The 20,657-nt window shown below is 54.3% G+C and overlaps 1 protein-coding gene across 10 annotated transcripts in view; it reads left to right on the plus strand.

Moving 5' to 3' along the window:
* Positions 1–20,657, plus strand: part of MAP4 (microtubule associated protein 4) — a 114,864-nt gene that overhangs the window by 73,251 nt on the left and 20,956 nt on the right. For 9 of the 10 annotated variants that reach the window (XR_008209370.1, XM_052695007.1, XM_052695012.1 and 6 more), the window contains exons 11-13: positions 148–294; positions 2,174–2,344; positions 3,368–7,276. Coding sequence is in view for 9 of the 10 variants with exons in the window: in XM_052695007.1 (XP_052550967.1) it covers positions 148–294; positions 2,174–2,344; positions 3,368–7,276 (4,227 nt within the window). In the remaining variant the exon portion in view is untranslated. The remainder of the gene's footprint in view (positions 1–147; positions 295–2,173; positions 2,345–3,367; positions 7,277–20,657) is intronic. The other variant, XM_052695016.1, reaches the window with a different exon arrangement.

The following is a 20,657-nucleotide window of genomic DNA, read 5'->3' on the forward strand; positions in this document are numbered from 1 at the left end:
GATCCCAAGGCAGGTTATCACTGTTTTGAAAGCGAGGAACTCCTCTCGCTTCCTTCAGAAGACGGGGGTTAGTTAAGGAGGTGATTTTATGTTGCTTAATCTGATCCAAATTAATGCCATTTTTTATTCTCTGCGTTCCATTTTCAGAAACAACTGTAAGCATGGAACAAGAACCAAAAGCCCCCGAGGGTTATGTTGATGTTTCATTAGAGAAGGCGAAGGACGGCTCACCGTCTGCCAGCCACCATGCTGAGCACCTTCCAGCACCAACCAACCACGTCCCAGAACCCACAGGTGAGGAGCTCAGGCCAGCAGTGAAACCACAGAGGCCCTTTGCTCTCAGCTGAAGGCACCCAAGTTCTTTCTCAGACAATTTTTCTTATTCTCACAAAGGACAAAGCAACAGATTTACCTATGAGGTTGTAAACATCATGTAGGGACTGTGTTACAAATACACCATGGAGTCACAGAACTGCTGAGGCTGGGAAAGACCCCTGAGGTCCCCATACAATGACCTGGGTTGAAAAGGACCACAGTGATCGTCTAGGTTCAACCCCTCTGCTGTGTGCAGGGTTGCCAACCACCAGACCAGGCTGCCCAGAGCCACATCCAGCCCCATGTCCAACCCCGACCCACCCCATCATGCCCACTGACTGTGTCTGCTGGTGCTCTGACTTCAGAGATGACCTTTGTGGAGCTTCTTGTTTCCACTCGTGTTTGTTGTATCAGCATTTCTCAGTCCCTGAACCGTGGTCTCTGCTGTGGGTGTTTTACAACTTGAAACTTGTTTTAATTGCCAAGCTGGGAATTTGGTAGTGTCTGTGTGGTTATCTTCCAAAGTACATGTGAAAATATTCCAAGGTGCCTATGAATCACAGAATGGTTGGGTTGGAAGGGAGCTCAAGGATCACGAAGCTCCAACCCCCCACCAACGCAGGGCCACCAACCTCCCCATTGCACAGCAGCCCAGGCTGCCCAGGGCCCCATCCAACCTGGCCTCCAACACCTCCAGGGATGGACGGGGCATCACAGCCTCTCTGGGCAGCTGTTCCAGCCCCTCCCCGCTCTCACAGCACACAACTTCCCCTCACATCCAACCTCCAGCTGCCCTCCCTCAGCTCCAAACCATTTCCCTCGTCCTGCTGCCATCTCCCCTTGCACACAGCTGACTCCCCTCCTGGCTGCAGGCTCCCTTCAGGCACTGCAGGCTGCACTGAGGTCACCCCGCAGCTTCTCTCCTCCATGCTGAACAAGCCCAGCTCCCTCAGCCTGTCTTTGTAGGGAGGTGCTGCAGCCTCTGAGCATCTTTGTGGCTCCTCTGGCTCCTCTCCAACAGCTCCCTGTCTTTCTTGTACTGGGGGCTCCAGACCTGGACACAGCACTGCAGGTGGGGCCTCATAAGATCAGTGCAGAGAGGGACAATCACCTCCCTGTCCCTGCTGCCTCCCCTCTGCTGATGCAGCCCAGGATGCCATTTGCCTTCCAAGCTACAAGAGCACACTGCTGGCTCACATTCAGCTTTTCATCCATCAGGACCCCCAGGTCCTTCTCCACAGGGCTGCTCTCAAGCACCTCTCCTTCCATTCTGTATGGATGCCTGGGATTCCTCCGGCCCAAGAGCAAAACTCTGCCCTTTGCTGTGTTGAACCTCCTTGGTTCACCTGTTCCCACCTTTCCAGATTCTCGAGGTCCCTCTGCACGGCATCCCTTCCTTCCATTATTTCATCCACGCTGCTCAGCTTGGTGTCACACAAACACTGGGTGGTGGCATTGGGTAGGGATGCCGTGCTGGTGATGGTTGTCAGTCTGTTCTACAGTCAAGAGGGCATAGAGTCCAAATTCAGTTGATTCTTTAAAATTTTTGTGTATGTTGTTACTACTTTTTAATTAACCATCTCACCCTGTGTCTGTGAGCACCACAGTGGCCTTTGCTCCACGCTTTACCTATCCCTTGGCCCATCAGCCAAAATATAAAACTGCTTCTTGACATGGGATCGTGGGGAGATAATACATGGCCAGCTATCAGACCTTATCATCTTCATCCCTGCTAAAAGTGAAATAGAACCCAAACCCTTCCCAGCAGCTTTTTTTGAGCTGATGGTTTCTGTATTCACTAAGGCTGAAATATTCTGGTCGTGTGTTTTTGTATTTCAATTTTTCTTTTCAATTTCAGTTCCAGTAGAAACAAAAGGAGACACAGCACTAGAAAACAAAGAGCTCCCTTCAGAGCAGAGTGTCACTGCTGTGGATGTGCCTGCAATGGAGCAACGGAAGGAGGAGGCTGAGCAGAACCACATCCAGCACACGGAGCCCCCGCAAGAAGCAGCCCTGCGAGAGCCTGCAGGTAGAACATAAACAGCACTTTGCTTTTAGGAAGGAAATGTCCTCTGGGAGCCGCTCACCTTTTCCTGCTGACTGCTCTGCCACCTGAGCAAGCAAAAAAGGTTTTGCACCAATGAGCTGTGTGGTTCTTTGCATCCCTCAGAGGTTCTGCTTGCACTCTGCCTCTGTTTGCTGTGCTCCCTCTCTTTTCCCCTCCTTGTTCATGGCACCAAGAGCCCACGTGTGGCTGCTGCTATTGATTTATCACCACCACTGCCTTGTATCAGTTGTAGAGTACAGGAACTCGCCATCTTTTTGCCATTACCACCATTTTATTTTTAGGGTTGTTTTTTTTGGCATTAAACGAACCATTAACTCTTATTGCAGTACTCCCAGTGAAGACCTCCTTCCAAATTGGATTTTGTAATTAACCAAAGGAGAAGGTGATTTTTTCCCTGCTCCACTAACGCAGCCCCTCCAGTGAGCCGTCACTGCTTGCACGTGTGGCTGGAGGCTGATTTGTGGCCCAGGGCTCGCTGGCAGATGATGGATGCTCCCTTGAAGCGGTAGCTAAGGAAACCTGGTGCTGCTTAGAGCTGAGCACAGCAGATGACTTCTGCTTGCTCTGTGGGTGCTGGGGCCGTAGCTCCTTGCTGCCCTCCCCCCCAGGCTCCTCTTCCCTCCAAAGCTCTATTTTTACACGATGGAAGGCTGCCCGTAAGAGAGATAAGAAGCCTATCTGTGATGTTGTGCTGAGACAACGCAGGTCCTTAATGCAGTCCTAGCGAGAGATGAGGTGTCCTTACAAGAGCCAGTGCTCTTCAGTGGGGTCAGAGCACGTATTGGCAGTTGTGCATTTTTAAACAGCACCGACGAGTTTATCGCTAACAGTTTAAACTGTTTGCTGTGTAGAGACGCCTTTCCCAGCCCCACCGAGGACTTTGACCTCCTGCTGGAGAGCTGAAGTCGCGTTTGCAACTGTACCTCTGTATTTGATTGCAGCCAATGGTCGCTTTGATGTTTGAGCAGGCTTCCTGTATTCCAGGTCCGCCTCCTGCACAAATGAGGCAAGCTAACAAACCGAGTGGACGCGGGGTTGGCCGAGCGCAGCCTGCCCTGCTGCCCACTGCAGATGGAGCAGAGGAGCGCCCCGTAGGTCCCCCGCAGCAGAAGAGCTCTGAGCCTGGAGCAGAGCAGCGCTGTGCTGCAGAGCTGCCGTGCGCTGCCGGAGCTGCCCTGCATGGCACGGCTGCAGCCAGGAGGGCGGCGGAGCCTCTCCCAGAGCTCAGGCAGAGCTGCAGAGATGCGCCGCGGGAGAGCTGGGATGTGGAAGGAGCTCTGGCCATGGGCAAGAAGAAGAAAAAGAAACCGAAGCAAAGGAGGAACCATCTGCCAAGAGCCGTGGAGTTCTGGGATGAAAACACGGCGGTCTGCAGAGCTCCTAAGAGTTCTCCGTTAGCTGTTGAGGTGCAAAAAGCAGCCGTTGGGCCCAGCGCGCATGCGGAGCTGTTGGTTGCCTCAGGAAACAGAGCTTCAGATGTGCCAAAGGATGCTGCAGTAATGACTGGGAGTCACGTCCTGGATGATCCAAAGGGCCGTGTCGTGCCAGCGCCGGGCCGGCAGGGCACCAAGAGCAGCGCGCCGTTCAGATCAGTGCTGGATGAGAAAAACAGAGACATCACGAGAGCAGAGGAAATGAGAGCTGACAGCTCGATGGTGCAGTGCGAAGGGAAAGGAAAGGTGCCCTCAGAGCAGAGAGGAGAGGCTGAGGTGGGGGAGCCCATAGCAGCAGAGGTGCCAGCCACGTCTGTGGGAAGATTTCCTGATAGAGATGGGAAGAGGGAGGGTGGGGAGCCAGCGAGGGCTGAGCTGAAGGCATCTCCTTCAGCAGCCATCGATACAAGCAAGGTAGAAACTCCTTCAGAGATTAAACCTTCCCAAATTCTCCCTTCTGATAAAGGTAAGGATGCTAAGGGTGTACCTCCCAAGCACAGAGCACCCAGTGACACCAGCTGCGAGCTTCAGGCTTCCAATGGGTCACTGGGAGAAGCAGCGCAGGAGAGTGGTGAGCAAAACAAAGAGCTGAGCAATGGATCCTTCCAGGCACCTCCTCCAGCCCCATCCACCCTGCTTCCCAACAAGCCAAGGGCAGCAGATGGAGCTAAGCTGGCATCCCCCAGTGAGCGCGAGGCTGTTGGCTTAAGTAGTTCTGAGGGAGTCCTGAAGAGCCCAGCAGATGCCACCAAAGTGTCTGTTACACCATTAATGGCTCAGAACCCCGAGGAAGGCTCTGCTCTGCAGAACAGGAAGGCTGATGGTTCTGAGCAGCCAGCTCAAATGGAAGGCAGAGCTGCTCCTGCTGAGGCAGCACGCGGAGGTACAGCAGCGTATTCCCCTGACAGAAACAAAGGGAATGGGTTTATTGCAGAGGAGCAGCAGACTGGAAGAGACCTCGGTGTTGCACACGGGATGGACAGACCTAAAAAAAAGCGCAGTGAAGGGAAAGGCAGAAAAGTGAGAGGTTTCTCTGAGGGTCTGGAGGATGTGGGCACTGATGGAGTGAGGATGGGGGAGGTGATGAGGGAAAGGCCTTTCCCTGATAAAGGCAGGGAGGGAGGTTATTCTGCCAGGGGACACTGGGCAGACAAGCCCAAAAAGAGAGGTAACGATGGGAGGAGTAAAAAAGGAGAAAAAAGCTTTTTCCAGCAGCCTTTTGTGGAGAGTAAGATGGGCCTTAATAGCTCTCCTGACAGAGCTGGCACAGCTCAAGAGGTCAGCCATGAGAGGGGCTGTGTCACCGCTGTGTGCTTCCAGGAGAACACGTTGGATGTAAGTGCAGCACAAAGGCCCATTGAGGGAGTAACAGAGGAGCCCAGAGAAAATGCTGGGAAATGTGAGATGGCTGAGCTGGGGGCTTTGGGCCAACAGTTCCTTCCAGCGGGTAGGAGAGATGATACAAAGCATCTCGCCGTGGCTGACACCGTCAGCAAAACAAAGGAGGTCAATGTTGTGGGTGAGGGCAGAGAGGCTGGAGATGCTTCTCCAGGTGGATGGGTTGGGGTGGGTTCTGATGCAGACAAACGTAGGAAAAGGTGTAGTGATGGGAAAAGGAAAAGGAGTGAGAAAGGGCCTTCTGGGCTGACGGCTGTCCTGGACACTGGGGTGGGAGCTCTTCCAAGCAAAGAGAAGGGCACTGGGGAAATGAAGGCAATGGCCTCTGGGAAAGAGAAGGTGCCTGGTTCTGAAAGAGGGGTTTTGCTGGAGAACGTGACAGCTGTAGCAAAGGAGGTGCTGGAAAAGCCCGAAGGAGAGGGTCAGAGTTCCTCTCATCAGCCAGTTCTTCCAGGCCATAAAACAGAGCCAGAAATAGGCGATGCTAATGAAACGTGGCGCAGTGCTAAGTGCAAGGAGGCAGATGTCCATCCAGCAGAGCACAGGGCAGACACAGTGATGGCACGTGGTCCCACCGCGGAGATGGAGGCAGACAGACCTGAGGAAGAAGGCAGAGGGACGAAAGGCAGAGAGGCTGAGGGCGGCCGTGGGCAGTCTGTAGCACCAGGTCTGGGTATTATCCCTGCCGTGGGTGGAGAGGTGGGAAATGCTCAACAAGTTCAGCCTAAAGAGAACAATTTCAGTGCTTCAGTAGGTCTGCCAGGTGACACGAGTGATGCTACTAAAGCACAAGCTGCTGCTGTACCTCTGGAGCCAGAGAAGCTGAGCACAAGGGATAAAGAGAGATGCCAAGGGGCAGAGGTTGGCCCAGAGCTCCTCCTGGAGCCCAGCACAGGAGTGGAGTTGTGTCCTCCCCCTGGCAGCAGGGCAGTCAGCCTTCCTGGTGCAGAGCATCCTGCAAAGGTGGATCGCAGCTCATCCGAGAGATCTAAAAAGAGAGGTAGCGAGGGAGGAGGCAAAAAGCCCAAGGCTGGCCCTGAGCAGCCACCCGTGGGGCCTGAGATGGAGTCTGGGATGGAAGAAATGGGCTTTGTAGATGAGAACAGAAATATTAGTTTCCCCATCGGCCCTCAAACGCTTTGGGATAATCAGGGAAACCACGTGGAGTCCTTGGCCTGGGGGGCACATGGGGGGCTGCCTTCAGCTGGAGTGGCAGTGGAGGAGAGCAGCAAGGAGCCCGGATCCGGCGATGGGAAGGAGGTGTGCAGCCAAACACTGCCTGTGCAACCCGTGGGTGTGGGGCACGAAGAGCCTGGGGAAGAGGGGCCAAAGAAAGGGGAGGATGGAGCCAAAGAGCCCGCTGCCCAGTGCGGGTTGGAGGCAGATGCACCGCTTTCTTCTGCTCGTTCAGCACAGCGAGGCGTTCGGTCAAGAAAGGATGAAGTTCTGCTTTCTCCTGTGGTGAAGGCGGATGATAAAGGGACTGATAAAAAGCAAAGCGGTGCCAGCACTGCCTCTGCCCTTCCCCGGGAGGAGGTGGACGCACAGCACTGCCCAGCACCCGGCGGTGCCCGAGGGGTGGGGGAAGAAGGAGGGTTCCCCTCTGGGGAGAAGGGTCCTGTGGCAGTTGGGAACGGAGCGTTGCAGGCTGCAGTGGAAGGGCTGATGGGGAAGGACGGCGGGGGGAACGGCGTGGGTGCAGCCATGGAGAGCGGCCAGCGCCCGCCTGGGTGGGGAGCTGAAGCGGAGGCGGCTGCTGCGGGTCCGACTGCTGCCCCAACATCCCACACCCACCCCGAGGATGGCGGCGACGTTCAGCGCCGAACCGCAGAAGGCGATGCTGGAGCAGCCCGCCCTGCTCAGGAACAAGAAGAACCTGACCCAAGAGCTGCCCCAGAGGCAAAGAAAGAGCGAGCGAAAGGCGCGGAGCAGCTGAAGGGCTACATGAGACCCACCAAGGCCAGAGGGCAGCCCGCGCTGCCGGCCCGGCCCGCTGCTCCGGATGGGGAGAAGCAGAGGCAGCTGAGAGGCAGCGCTGTGAGCCGGCCCAGGCAAGGCAAAGGTGTGTGCGTGTGATGGGCTGGCAGCAAAACCTGGAGCTTGCGTGCGAGCATCGCTGCTCGGCGGCATGACCACGTCACCTTAATCCTCGGTGGCACCAGCGAGCGGGGCATGAGCGGTGTGTTGGCTGATCCTAAAAGGCTGCTGGTTCTGCTTGCCTGGCGCACAGTGCTAATTCCCAAACCTTAAAAGATTCACAGTCCGGTCTGAGTTCCAGAACTCGATGATTTTTTAATTCGTTCCGAGTTGATTTTCCGTATAAATTTTGTAGCACTCTGAATTTTGAAGCAAACTTGCACTTCTCGGTGTTAAGTTCCATTAGCTTCTCCTCACCGGAGACCAAAAGTGGCATCCGTGTGGGATGCTGCAGTGAGCCGTCGCCGTCACTGCGCAGCATCGGTGCCACCAAAGGGCAGGAGCTGCACATTCCCACGGCAGGGAACGTTCCCTCTCGCTGTCACGTTATGGGGTTTGGTTTTAATGCCCCTCCGGGCCAAGCGCAGCCATCTGCTCCCCTCCTGCAGCTGGTCTGTGGCTTTGCCTGAAGGCGCCTCGAGCATCTCTGTACAAAGCACCTCCTGCCAGAGCAACCACTGTGCTGGAGCAGAGCAGAACAGCAGAACCCCGCGCTGATGGGCTTTGGGACTCTCCGCTGAGGATGGACTGGAGGGGTTGGTGCTGTTTGCCTGGCTGCTGACCGAGGAACAGATGGCATTAATTTCACAGAGTGAAAGGAAGTTCCTGGGAACTTCAGAACGGAGGCTGTAGTCACGATACAGATGGTATGTCAAATAACACCCTGGGTTTTCTGCTCAGCCCGAGCCTTCCTCGGGAGAAATTGGTGTCTGGGGATCGCAGAGGTCGGGTGCCTCATCCCCAATCCTTCTGCCTTGTCATCAGGCGTGGAAGTTGGGTCTGTTCCTGCAGAGTTCCTCGCTGCCAGTTTGCATGATGCAGTCACTAACTTAACAACCGTCGAGCTCGAGTGCGCCTTAACATGCTGGTCAGGTTGTGGAGAGGTTCTGTAATTTTAATGAGCGTTGCATAACCCAAAGTAGTTCTATTTTGGTGGAAGTGGTGTTCTCTGCATGAACTTGTGCCTGCAGAAGTAATGTTCTTTGGTGCATGATGCTACAAAATTGGGAAGCTAAAGACAGCGTCATCCTTTTTATAGAGATGTGTGTGTGTGTCTAACCTTTCCATCATCTGCTGGAAGTTGTTATTTTCCTTGCTAATGGGGTGCTGTCCTGGTAGGAGACCCATGCAAAAAAGGAACTGGAGGAGCACATCAGGTAAATGCAGGTGGTGCAGCAGGGGCTCTTCCGTTTCCTTCTGCTGCTGCTCAGTGAGTGGCAACAGGGCAGCGATGCCTGAGCTGAGTCCCCATGTGGAGTATGAGGGGTGTAGATTGCCTTAGGCTGCATCAGAGGATGAGTGAGGGCATGCATCACTTGAATGCAAGTCAGAAATGGATATCAGGGAAGGGAAAGTGTTGAGATTCAAGACCATGAACGTATGTGCTGCTTTGCTGGATAGAGAAGGAGTTGAAGAGAGCCAAGAGATGGTGTGGTTGTCCAAATGTTCATGAGGCTGATGGGCCGTGGGCTGTACATGCTGATGGGGTCAGGGATTGTACTCAGCAATGGGGCCATGGGTTGTGCTTGATGGTGGGGCCATGGGATGTGGTTGGTGATGGAGCCAAGGTTTGTACTCACCAGTGGGGCCGTGGTTGATGATGGGGCTGTGGGTTTTACTTGGGTAGTACTTGCCTTCTACCTGCTGCTTCATTCTCCTGTTAAGATACTCAGCAGACCATGGGCAGCACTCTGTGTGTTAGGTGGGACTGTGAAGCTGACACTTGGCAACATCTAACAGAGAATCATAGAATAACACATCCTGAGTTGGACCATCTGCACACGGGAGCTGCTTTGTTGCCCCAGGGGGCGAACAGTGATGCGTGACCAGAATAATGTGGATATTCTGGACAGTCTTCTGCTGAGGTTTGGTAACTGAAATCTCCTCAGAGACAGGCTGAAGTCTCACACTGTGTTCTAGAATAACAGGACGACGCTCCAAAATGCATCAGCTCCTGCATGAACTGCTAAAATAGGTCTGGGCTCGGTGATACGGCTCCCTGGGGAGCCATGGCAACAGTGATGCTGCAGATTTCTTGCTGATGAAGTTGTGTGTCGTGGATTAACTCTCCCTACAAACTTCTGTATATATTTTTTAAAATATTTTTTAATTTCAACAGCGATTTAAAGTGAGGAAACATCAGGATGTAGCTCTGCTCGTGCAGTTTGAATTTGATCTGTTGTGCATCTTTTGCATCTGTTTCGGCTTCTCGTTTTTGTTGTTGCCAACGTAAAAGCTGCCCCAGATTCTTCTGCAAAACTGCTTTGTGCCCTTGGACGTTGGGGGCAGCTGATGATCAGAGTTCAGTGCTTCCACAGTCCCCCCTCATCCCTACAGGGGCTGCAGTTCTCCTGTGGGACCCCAGGCTGTAATTGGGTTTGTCCTAACGAGGAACGGAACGCGCTGGGCTGCCACCCTTGTGCTTGGGGACGTGTCCTTAACAACAGAGCTGCTCTGTAACGGTGCTTTCTTAACTATCAGGATAACATCACACCACGTTAATGAAGCCTTGGGTTGTGCTCCCCTGTGGGGCCATGAGCTGTGTTTGATGATTTGCTAATTATCCCAGGTAGTTGTAGGAGGTGGAAGCAAGGCAATGGCACCAGCCAGTTCTCCTGTCAGCCCTAAACGTGTTTATGAAGCAACAAGAGAACTTTGCTCTTATCTCCTTTTCCTCCAAAAAGCACCGGTGTGTATTCAGTTCTGTTCTTGGGGATATCAGTTCCAGTGTTAATGAAGAGGTGAATATAGAAGGCAATGTAGCAGGCTGCTAGGGATCCAGAGGCCCCTCTGTGTGCTGTTTGTCAGTTTGTAGCTCCAAAGGTGTTCCTATGAGGATGTGCTCCTGTAAGGTTGTGTCCCTGCAGGCACCCAAGGACAGGGGGTGGGTTCTGAGCACCAATGGGGCTGTGGGTGCCCCTGTGCACTGCATGGAGTGGGACCAGGTGGCCTTTAAGGGTCCCTTCCGACCCGAACTGTGCGATGGTTCCGTGTGCAAGCTCCAAAGTAAACTGCAGTTGTGTGGATGATGCTGGGGGGTCAAAACCAGATGATCATTGTGGTCCTTTTCAACCCAGGCCGTTCTGTGATGTTTGAAGGCTCCTCCCAGCCTCACTGTCGTGTTCTGTTCCGAGTGGAATTTGGGCTGTGGACGTCCTGCCCTGGAAGCAGTCAGCCTGTGCTGAGCGTGGCTCCACGCCTCGTGGTTCAAAGCTGTGATGGCTGGATGCTGAGCGTTCTGCTTCACTTTTGTATCTCTCAGACAGGTTTTGTGGGGGATAAATGAGGGGTGTGAGCACCAGGGCACGCTACAGGTCCTGCCTGCGTGATGAAAGCATGGGGGTCCCAGTAGGTGTGTGAGTTCACAGCCCTGCAAGTGTGCCTGGCAGCGGTGTGTGAGGGATGGGGCCGGTCAGCCTGATCACCAGCTGTTATTGGTAATGATGCTTAATTAGAGATGATGTTGGTTGGAGACGCTGGCAAGGAGGAGCTCATCCTGGAAAGCGATGTTGCCTTAGAAACCGGCGCAAAGGACTGCACAGAAATGATTGTGTTAGATTAGGAAAAAAAAAAAAAAAAAAAGGAAAGCAGCAAAGGCATTAGGAGGGATCAGTAATAGCTTCAGGAGTGGAGCAAAAATAGAAGCACTGCGCTGATCCATCTGCCAGGGCTGGGAGCCGCGGGGCGGGCGCTGCCATCAGTGCTCCCAGCCACGGAGTGCGGCTGCACGGGGAGCTGTGGAGCGGTTGGAGGCCTTTGGAGGGACGTGGGACATCTTCCCTGGGGAGTCCTCCCCTGCAGGGAGGGCATCAGCACGTGTGGGACCCTGCAGGGCACGGTGCCAAGAGCTGCACTGAGGCCTCCCCCACTCCTCAGCTCCCACCATGGGTTGCGCTGCCATTTTGTGTCGTATTCTCGACAAGGAAGATGGTGGAGAACCACGTGGGTGGGGAAATCCCAGATTTGGTGTTTGAAGGGTAATAACCCTTCCTTCAAGGGTGAAAAAGCAGTGGGTGGGTTTCCTGCCCAGCAGTCTAACACCCTGCTGGTCCAACAGATCTTAGCAGGAGCCCTGCCCCACATGAGGTGGTTCTTTCTAAAGCCCTCCAAGGCCTCGCACTGTCTGGCCATCCCCCCATCCTTTCCTGCGTGTCTTCCATTGCCCAACACTGTTAGTGCTATAATGATGAAGGAAACAAAAACTTTGCAGAACTTTTTAGGAAGAATGGGGTCCGAAGCTCTGGAATGGGGCTGCTGGCCCCGCGCTGTGTGCATTGGCCAACTGGTTCTTGCTAAAAGCTGAGCATTGTGGATGAGAAGGGAGGTGGTAGGGGCACCGTGCAAAGACAGGCTGAGGGAGCTGGGCTTGTTCAGCATGGAGAAGAGAAGCTGCGGGGTGACCTCAGTGCAGCCTGCAGTGCCTGAAGGGAGCCTGCAGCCAGGAGGGGAGTCAGCTGTGTGCAAGGGGAGATGGCAGCAGGACGAGGGAAATGGTTTGGAGCTGAGGGAGGGCAGCTGGAGGTTGGATGTGAGGGGAAGTTGTGTGCTGTGAGAGCGGGGAGGGGCTGGAACAGCTGCCCAGAGAGGCTGTGATGCCCCGTCCATCCCTGGAGGTGTTGGAGGCCAGGTTGGATGGGGCCCTGGGCAGCCTGGGCTGCTGTGCAATGGGGAGGTTGGTGGCCCTGCATTGGTGGGGGGTTGGAGCTTCGTGGTCCTTGGGGTCCCTTCCAACCCAACCGTTCTGTGATTCTGTGTAACAGCACTTAGATGGAACCAGATGGCTTCAGGGCTCTTCCATTTTTGGGACCATGCTCCGAGTGAGGAAGTGCTTGCAAACATTAATCCCACCTCAGTTAAGAGAGCAAATGCAAGCCTCGAGCCGAGCTCCCATTTCAAGTGGAAGATACCCACGAATATTTTATTTTTAAAATAAAAGCTGTGGAGGCCTTTTGAGCAGTGGAGCTTGTGGGTGGAAGTATTCTGGTTAATTAGAGGGTGTTGTGGAAGATGTATATAACTTACAGCTCCTTAGTCATTGTTTTTAAATATAGCACTGTCTTAACGCCGGAGCTCCGCCGGCAGCGGCTGGGTGTGTGGATGGCAATGCTTCTCAGCAGGTTCAATTCAGGGGGCGTAGCACAGGCTGTAAAAATACTCTGTGCTCAGTCAGACGTTGGGGGAGCTGCCCTGGGTGGGTGCTGGGGAGGAGTGGTGGTGGTGGTGATGGTGGGGAGGGGGTCCTCCGTGGAACCGGGGAGCTGCAGTGAGGGCACAAAGCGTGGGGAGGTGTGGGGCTGTGCGTGGAGCCAGGCTGAGCACGGTGTGCATTCAGGGCAGTGGAAGCCAGGCAGGTCCGAAGCATCATCCAGTATGTTTTATTTTCTTTTAATTTAAATGAGGGAAATAAGAAGTCTGGCTTGTGGTACTGCAAACTACAAACCCTCTGCTGTCTGGGATGAGGTCCTGCCCAGCTCTGCCCGCTTGCCCATAGGAGCAGTGCCATTGGTGCTGTGTGAACCCCACAGTCCTCCCTGCAGCAGCACGGTGGTCACCGAGTCCAAAAGCACGCGTTAACGTTGGCTGCAAACAAAGCCCCTCTGCTGGAGGTCACGGCTGTGCTGTGCTCAGGATGAACTCCTGTGTGGGTTTAGGGTTTGTTCCAGGGGAGGAAAACGCTGACCTTCATTCATTGGTATTCCTGAGAGCGGCTCATCAGTGGGAATTAATGATTGTAAAGGCACCGATCGTAACACAGCGCGGTGGAAGAAAAGGAGGAGGCACCATTTCCAGCAACGTGCAGCTGCCAGAAACGCTGGTCTTAGAAAATCCTCTCCCCGAGAGCTCTGAGACCCTGCGAGCATCCATCCACAGCCCCACCGCCGCTACGGAAATGTGCAGAGCCAAAGAGGAGCACAGGGGAGGGCGGGCAGCGGTTGGGAGAGAGGCTGCGGTGGGCAGGAAGGGGTGGGAGAGGGGCGGGGGGACGGGAGGGAGCTGCCGTGAGTCGGGGGCACGCGCAGCATCGCAGCCGGGCTGAGCCGCACAGCGCCGGGAGACGCCGAGCTCCAGAGATGTCTCTCTCCAACCAGCAGCCCGCTGCCCTGTCTGAATACAGCCAGCTGTGCAAGGGCAAGACTGAGAGCTTCTCGGAAGCTTTCCGCTGCATGGAGACCCCGAAAGACTTCGGGAAAACGGAATTCGAATGGCAGAGGACGGAGGGGAAGCTGAATGAGATTGGTTTGAATGTGAACTCGGGGGGACCGATGAAGGACGGGCTGGTTAAGAACGCCGGTTTCACGGATGAGGACAAGCTGTGCTTCTTTGAAGGCAAATTAGACAAAGAGCTAAAAATAGCTCAGAAAGACAAAAGAGAAATTGAGGTGCAAGGCAAAGCGTATCAGGCGGCTGCGGGTCACCTTGAGAGCTGGTCTTTGATCGCCGACGCGTTCCCTTCGGCCGAGGGGAGCTTTGCAAACCCCAAAACGACCGATTTCCACGTGGGGCCAACAGGAGCTGAGAAACCGTGCCCTGGGCTGGGCAAAACCACAGCCATCACCGACCAGGAGAAGGCAGCCGGGAGGGCTGGCGTGGAGAGCCGGAGCCAGGCAGAGTCCAGCCCTCTGTCCGTGCCGGGGAGCGATCCCGGTAAGAGCACCAAGGAGCAGGAGGTCAGCGTCTGGAACCCCAATTTCCACCCTGTCCTGCCTAATGATTCGGGCAGTAAAGAAGCAGCCGTGAAAAAAGATGGAGCCCCCAGCTATTGTGTGGTCGGGGTGGTTAATGACAACTATGTGCAGAGTGGATTTCCTTCTTCCTCGACCGCCGCGAAGATGGAGCCCCCAACCACCACTGTGGAGCTGGCACAAGATGACTCCAAAAGTCACTTCAGTAACGCCGCCGAGATGGAGGAAGAGATGGAAGAAGAGATGGAGGAGAAGCTGAGCTGTGCAGATGATGGTTTTCTGAACAGAGCTGCCCAGCAAAGGAAGGCGATGAGGCGTGCCATGTCCGAGTGCTCGCACTTGTCCGTGCCCCTAACCCTCAACCTGGCTGACAAGTACCCGGAGCCGGTGCTCCGCGAAGACGTGGCCACCGGGCTGCTGTCCCCCAGCAGCAGCCTGAGCCAGTGCTCCAGCCCCACGGCCAGGAAGCAGAGCGCTGCCATCAAGAGGTCAATGACGGTGGCAGAAGAGCAGGCGGCCGGCGTCGGATTGGGCACGGAGCTGCCCAGTTTGGTGATAAGGGAGCACCCCGAGTGCGCGGCCGAGGAGCCGAGCTCCAAGAAGAAAGAGGAGCGCGGAGCTGAGCAGCCCCAGTGCGTATCACAGCAAGCTGGAGCAAATCCCTGAGATGGGCTGCCTCGACAGAGGGAGGGAGGAGGGGAAGGGGGAGAAGAGAGATGCCACCGGGGGAGCTGCCGGCGCTGAGCCTCCGAAAAGCAAAAGCGCCGAGATGGAATCCAGCAAAGCTGCTCCGCTGGAAAGGAAAGAAATTGAGGTCAGCGATGCGCGGAGCACTCTGACTCCCAAGCAGGATTCGCCACGTGATGGTATGTTGCTAATTTTTCCCTCCCTGGGGAGGATGCAGACAGGAGGGGAGTCAGCTCTGTGCAAGGGGAGATGGCAGCAGGACGAGGGGAAATGGTTTGGAGCTGAGGGAGGGCAGCTGGAGGTTGGATGTGAGGGGAAGTTGTGTGCTGTGAGAGCGGGGAGGGGCTGGAACAGCTGCCCAGAGAGGCTGTGATGCCCCGTCCATCCCTGGAGGTGTTGGAGGCCAGGTTGGATGGGGCCCTGGGCAGCCTGGGCTGCTGTGCAATGGGGAGGTTGGTGGCCCTGCATTGGTGGGGGGTTGGAGCTTCGTGATCCTTGGGGTCCCTTCCAACTCAACCTTGCTGTGATGCTGTAATTCTGTGACACAGACAGGAAGAGGAAGCAGCTCGCTGAGTCCGGGCTGTGGGAGGAGAGGTTCACACACCTGGAGGGATGGCACTGGTTGGAGGCTGGTGCTGGGGACAAAAGGTGGATGTTTGGGTGGAGGAAAATGGAGAAACACTTCAGCAGCTCACTGCTTTAGTGGTAGCTGGGAGCCCACATAGACTTCGCATCCTGCAGTGTGCATTTCAGTGAGGGTGGGATTTCAAACCTGTCAGCTTCTCCCCAGGTGGCTGAGCAATGCCCTTTTCAGCTCAGCCTTCGGCACCCTGTGCTGTTTATCCAAGGTGATGAACAAAAGTCTGTGTGTGGAATGGTTTCTGTCATTCAGCTCTTCATAAGTACTTCTGTGCTGGAACTCAGGATGGAATTCCTGCAGCCTTTTGCAGCCCCTTTTCCAGCACCCGGCTCTGACAGAGCTTTCCCTATTGCTGGGTGGCAACAGCAGCTTTGTGGTGGTGCTTGTGTGAATGAGATCAGTCTTCTCAGATGTACAATTTGGGAGAATTGTGGTTAATCTTTGCTCTCCAGCCTGGAACAGCATCCCTGTCCCTTCTGCCAGTCTCAGCCCGTGCTGCACCCAGATGTGGGATGGGAGGAGGGTTGGTGCACTCCCTCTTTGTAGTTTGTGCTAAGGAGCATTCATGGGAAGGAGAAAGAAAATCTCTTTCTCCTGGGGAAGGAAAGACAGAAGATTGCAATGGAATTCTGGCACCAGTGACTCTTTGTGCTCAGCCTTCAGAGGAGGAATCCCAGAAACTTGAGGTTGCGATGCCTGCTGTGACAGGGGAGGGTGACAGCACGCAGAGAAAGGCAGCACAGGTCAGAGGGGCTCTGGAATGCTTGTTGGAGGGGTGCTGGGCTGCCCCTGTGCCATGGCACGCAGAGCAGGGCAGGTGCTGTGCCATGGGTTTGGCCATGGTTCGTGGTGTGCTGCTGACACCCAATGGCTGCTTAGTGACCCCAGGAGCGTGGCAGCCCCCAAGATGCTCTGATCTTCCTTCCAGCTCTCAGTAACCACATTCAGCACGGTTGTGTTCTGTCTCTAATGCCCTTTACTCGTCTCTCATTTCCTGATCTGATGCCTGGTTTGGTGTCCTGCACCTAGGAGTTGGAACTGGACGATCTTTGAGGTCCCTTCAACCCAACCATTCTGTGATTCTGATCCTATGATTTCCTCGAGGTGCTTCAGGTCCCAGGGCTCCCTCCAGACCCACAAACCTCCCAGCTCTGACACACCACCCCCTCTCCCCTTCTCTTACCTTACTCATTATGGTCTAGTTGGCATGCAGATTTCGAGTTTTCCTGGCAGCCCTGTGGTGAAGCAGCATCACTTCTGGTTGTTGTGGGTGCAGACATCCGTCCTGAAGGGGTTAATGGGGTTGTCACAGACCCACAGGAGCCAGCAGGTCCCACTGCTGACAGAGGGGTCAGGTTGGGGCATAAGAGGATCTGCGCTTCTGGACTGCTCAGCCGTGATTAGCAGTGATGTCAGGGTAAAATGGGAGCAGGAAAATGCCTTGGACCTTTCACTTTAGGGAATTTCTGTGCTGTTGGGGTCTGCTGATGCTGAGGGTTATTTGCAGGGACAGCCCGTGTTGTTGGTGAGGAATCGTGGAATTGTAGAACCTTTTGAGATGGAAGGGACCTTCAGAGGTCCTCTGCTCCTGCTTTGGACACACAGGTTTATGCTGGGCCTGGGCTGCCCGTCCCATCAGGCCATTTCAGAACAGATGTGCAGCATCTTTTAGGCAGAGAGGCATAAGAAATGGTTTTGAGTGGATTGATGTGTTTTCCCCTGGGGGGCTGAGCACCAGCAATGTAAAGGTCACTGAAAGCTGGGGACGTGCAGGGCCTTCTGCTTGGCTTGCCTTTGCTGGATGATCGCTTCGTAGCACCGAGATGTAAGCGTCCCATTTGGAAGTTCTTTCCTCTGTGTTTTAAAAGCTGATGTATGGACCTTAGGGCACAGGTTTGAGTGTGAGCTGGTGCTGGCAGAGCTGGCTGGGCTCTCCTAGGCACGGCAGTGAGAGTGACTGCTCCATCCCCTGCCCCAAAAGGAGCAGCGAGGGCTCAGGCAGGTCAGGTTTGCTTTGTGCAGAGCCTCGCTAAGAAATCCGCTCTGGATTTATTCTCTGCTGGAAGAAAATTTGGTTGGGTTTGGTGACCTTCCTGGTCTTTTTCAGCCTTAATGGTTTTATGCACTGGCACAGGTTGCCCAAGGAGGCTGTGGATGCCCCATCCCTGCAGGCATTCCAGGCCAGGCTGGATGTGGCTCTGGGCAGCCTGGGCTGCTGGTTGGCGACCTGCACACAGCAGGGCTTGGAGCTGGATGAGCATCGTGCTGCTTTGCAACCCAGGCCGTTCTGTGATTCCATGATTCTTAATGACTCTATGAAAATGTAGCAGTAGAAGCAATAGAATGTATGTTTTTGCTTCATATATCTACAGTTAAGAAAGAATTGTTGGAATGCTAAAGAAAACAGAGCAAAATTCCTTGGCTGTGTATGCAACGCTTCCAAATCTGTGCTGAGCTTTCGCTCCCCCTCTGCTGGCACAGGCAGAGTGCCATCAGTGTGCTGCAGGTTTGGGCTGATAGAGCTGACTGGCACTCCGTGCTGTGCTCCCTTATCACATCAGTATTGGCCACAGAGCCCAGCCACAGCGTGAGCTTGCATTGTTTCCTGTGCTGAACAATAGATCTGATTCATATGTGCGCTGTAGAAGCAGCCAGTGTGTGATTTCTTGCACATACCAAAAATGTCGGCCCCGATGGCATCCCGTACAAAAGCGATGCCGTTCCCCACTGCTTTTTTTGCTACTTTCTTTGAATTTCCTCCAATTTCAAAGATTTTTTGCTCTCAAATATCTGCAATCCCAGGCACTGCTGGGATATGACAGCCCTGACTGTCGCTCCCAATGCTCAGCCCAGTGTGTGTGCATCCAAGAAGCCATCCTGGCTTTGTGAGCATCGTTCCTCTGTCAGTCCAGGAGCAGCAGAATGCTGTTCTTGTGTTCAAAGGACCATCTGAGCCATCCCTCCCTGCTGGGGGAGGCTGTGCTGTCATCGCCCCATATTTAAATAGATTAAAGTTAATGATGGGCTTAGGAAATATCAGCCCCACTGCCTTGTAGCCAAGTAATGATGTTTGCTCAGGGGATGCTGGCGGCGTGGTGGCTGCTTTGCTGACATGGTTCCTTGCTGGGTGAAATCATGGTTTGAATGAGAAGGAAGGGAAAGTGAAGGACTGCAGGATGGAAGGGAAAATCAAGAGATAAGTGATGAACAGAACCTGATACAGGGTCCCATAAAGTCCTGGTTTGGTGTTCAGCCTTAAGCACAGAACGGCATCAATGTCTGTCGGGGGCTGAGCTGGAAATGAATGTGGGAGATTGATAAGAAGGAAGGTTTGATAAGAAAATAGTTTATACTGAGGGCAGCGAGGCACTGCATGGGTCGCAGTGAGAGGTGGTGGTGCCCCATCTCCTGCAGACACCCGTGGTCAGGGCATGGGCTGTGAGCACTGCTGGAGCTGTGTGTGTCTTCATTCACTGCAGGGAGTGGGACCTGATGGCCTTCAAGGGTCTCTTCCAAGTCAGACAGGTCCGGGATTAGCAGGATAGCAAGATAAGGGGAAATGGTTTGAAGCTGAGGTTGGATGTCAGGGGAAGTTGTGTGCTGTGAGAGCGGGGAGGGGCTGGAACAGCTGCCCAGAGAGGCTGTGATGCCCCGTCCATCCCTGGAGGTGTTGGAGGCCAGGTTGGATGGGGCCCTGGGCAGCCTGGGCTGCTGTGCAATGGGGAGGTTGGTGGCCCTGCATTGGGGGGGGGTTGGAGCTTCGTGATCATTGGGGTCCCTTCCAATCCAAGGCATTCTGTGATTCAGGATTCTGTGATTCAGTGATCCAAGGTGTTGTGTTGGTTGCAGTGCTCACATGTATTCCTTAGAACCATTGCCATGGAGGCACAGGTTCAGCTCTGGAAGTGCATTGAAGTGGGGGGAGCGCGGAGAAGCAGCAGGGCAGTGCAGAATTTGCTCCATCCAATAAAGTTATTGTGCTCTTTGTAGTTTTTTCCATTTAGTTTCCAGGGAAATAAATCAAAGGCATTGCTCTTGGGGTCACCTACATGTGTTGGTTACTCTAACTGAAGCTGACTGCAGGCTGTGCCGTGCAGTAGATACAGCAAGCAGCTGGTTTGCAGGAGAGCAGTTCGTGATGTAGGGCTTCCTTTCCCATGTAGAAATAGTAACAAATCAGGCTGGGCTGGGCCAGGCTGGCCATGAGGATGTCAGCTGTGCTCCTTCAGTTCTGATCACAACACCCAACATGACATTGATGTCCGGTGCCACAGCAAATTACAGAACCGTTATGGGTGGAAAAGCCCCCAGTGATCTCCAATGCGACACCACCCAGCCCCACACTGCCCACATCCCACAGTCCTGGCACAGACCTGGATGGTGACCCCAACCCCTGGCAGCTGTGCCTGTGCCCAAGCACTCTTTGGACAAGAAATGCTCTGCTCTTCTGCGTGGGTGCCAATGGGAGATGCTCTTCTGCACAGAAGGCGCTTTGGTTGGCATTCTCTGGGGAGGAAAGAAGCAGACAGTTGTATTTTGGGTTGCATTGCTGCTTTAACGATGAGCTGTTTTGTGAGTAGGATGGGTGAAGAGGAAAGCTCGTGCCTGTGTGATATTTTGGGCAAAACCAGCATCGAATGAGGGCTGGTTTTGATTCTGAGGTTGTTTACGTTAGAGAGAGTAAAGATGGCCACTGCCTTATTGCTTAATCTGTTTCTCTTAATGGATTTGCTGTTGATGACTCTAATCCGTATGAGAATTCCGGGGCTGTTGCAGTGAATGATGTTTAGCTCGGCTTAGCCTGCTGATATCCCTCACTGGGGATTGGGGCTGAGCGCCTGGCCTCGCTCACAGCTGCCTGGGGATGGGGCTGCAAATCCACCCCAGAGCTGGCCCAGGCCTGGGAGGGGGTGCAGAGCCCATAAAGGGGGGCAGGTGGGACAGGAGTGGGTTGCCCAAGTCTGTGGTCCCCACTGAAAAGCTCTTGGCTTCTTTTTGCCCCGTCCCTGGATGGAGCCCTGGGCACCTGAGCTGTGTCTGTGTTAGGGGCTGGCAGCCCTGCCTGTGGTTGGAGCTGGATGCTCTTGCAGTCCCTTCCAAGCCAACCGTGCTGTGCTTCTAACCAGCCAACAAACAGGAAAGAAAGGAAAAAAGCCCTGGCAGCACTGATGTTCTCAATGCATGGTGTGTGGTCACCACTCTCACTTATCTTCCTTTTCACTTTGGAGCTTTTGCTC

The sequence above is a fragment of the Tympanuchus pallidicinctus genome, unplaced genomic scaffold (assembly GCF_026119805.1).
Source record: "Tympanuchus pallidicinctus isolate F22 unplaced genomic scaffold, pur_lepc_1.0 scaffold3, whole genome shotgun sequence".
Taxonomy (NCBI): domain Eukaryota; kingdom Metazoa; phylum Chordata; class Aves; order Galliformes; family Phasianidae; genus Tympanuchus; species Tympanuchus pallidicinctus.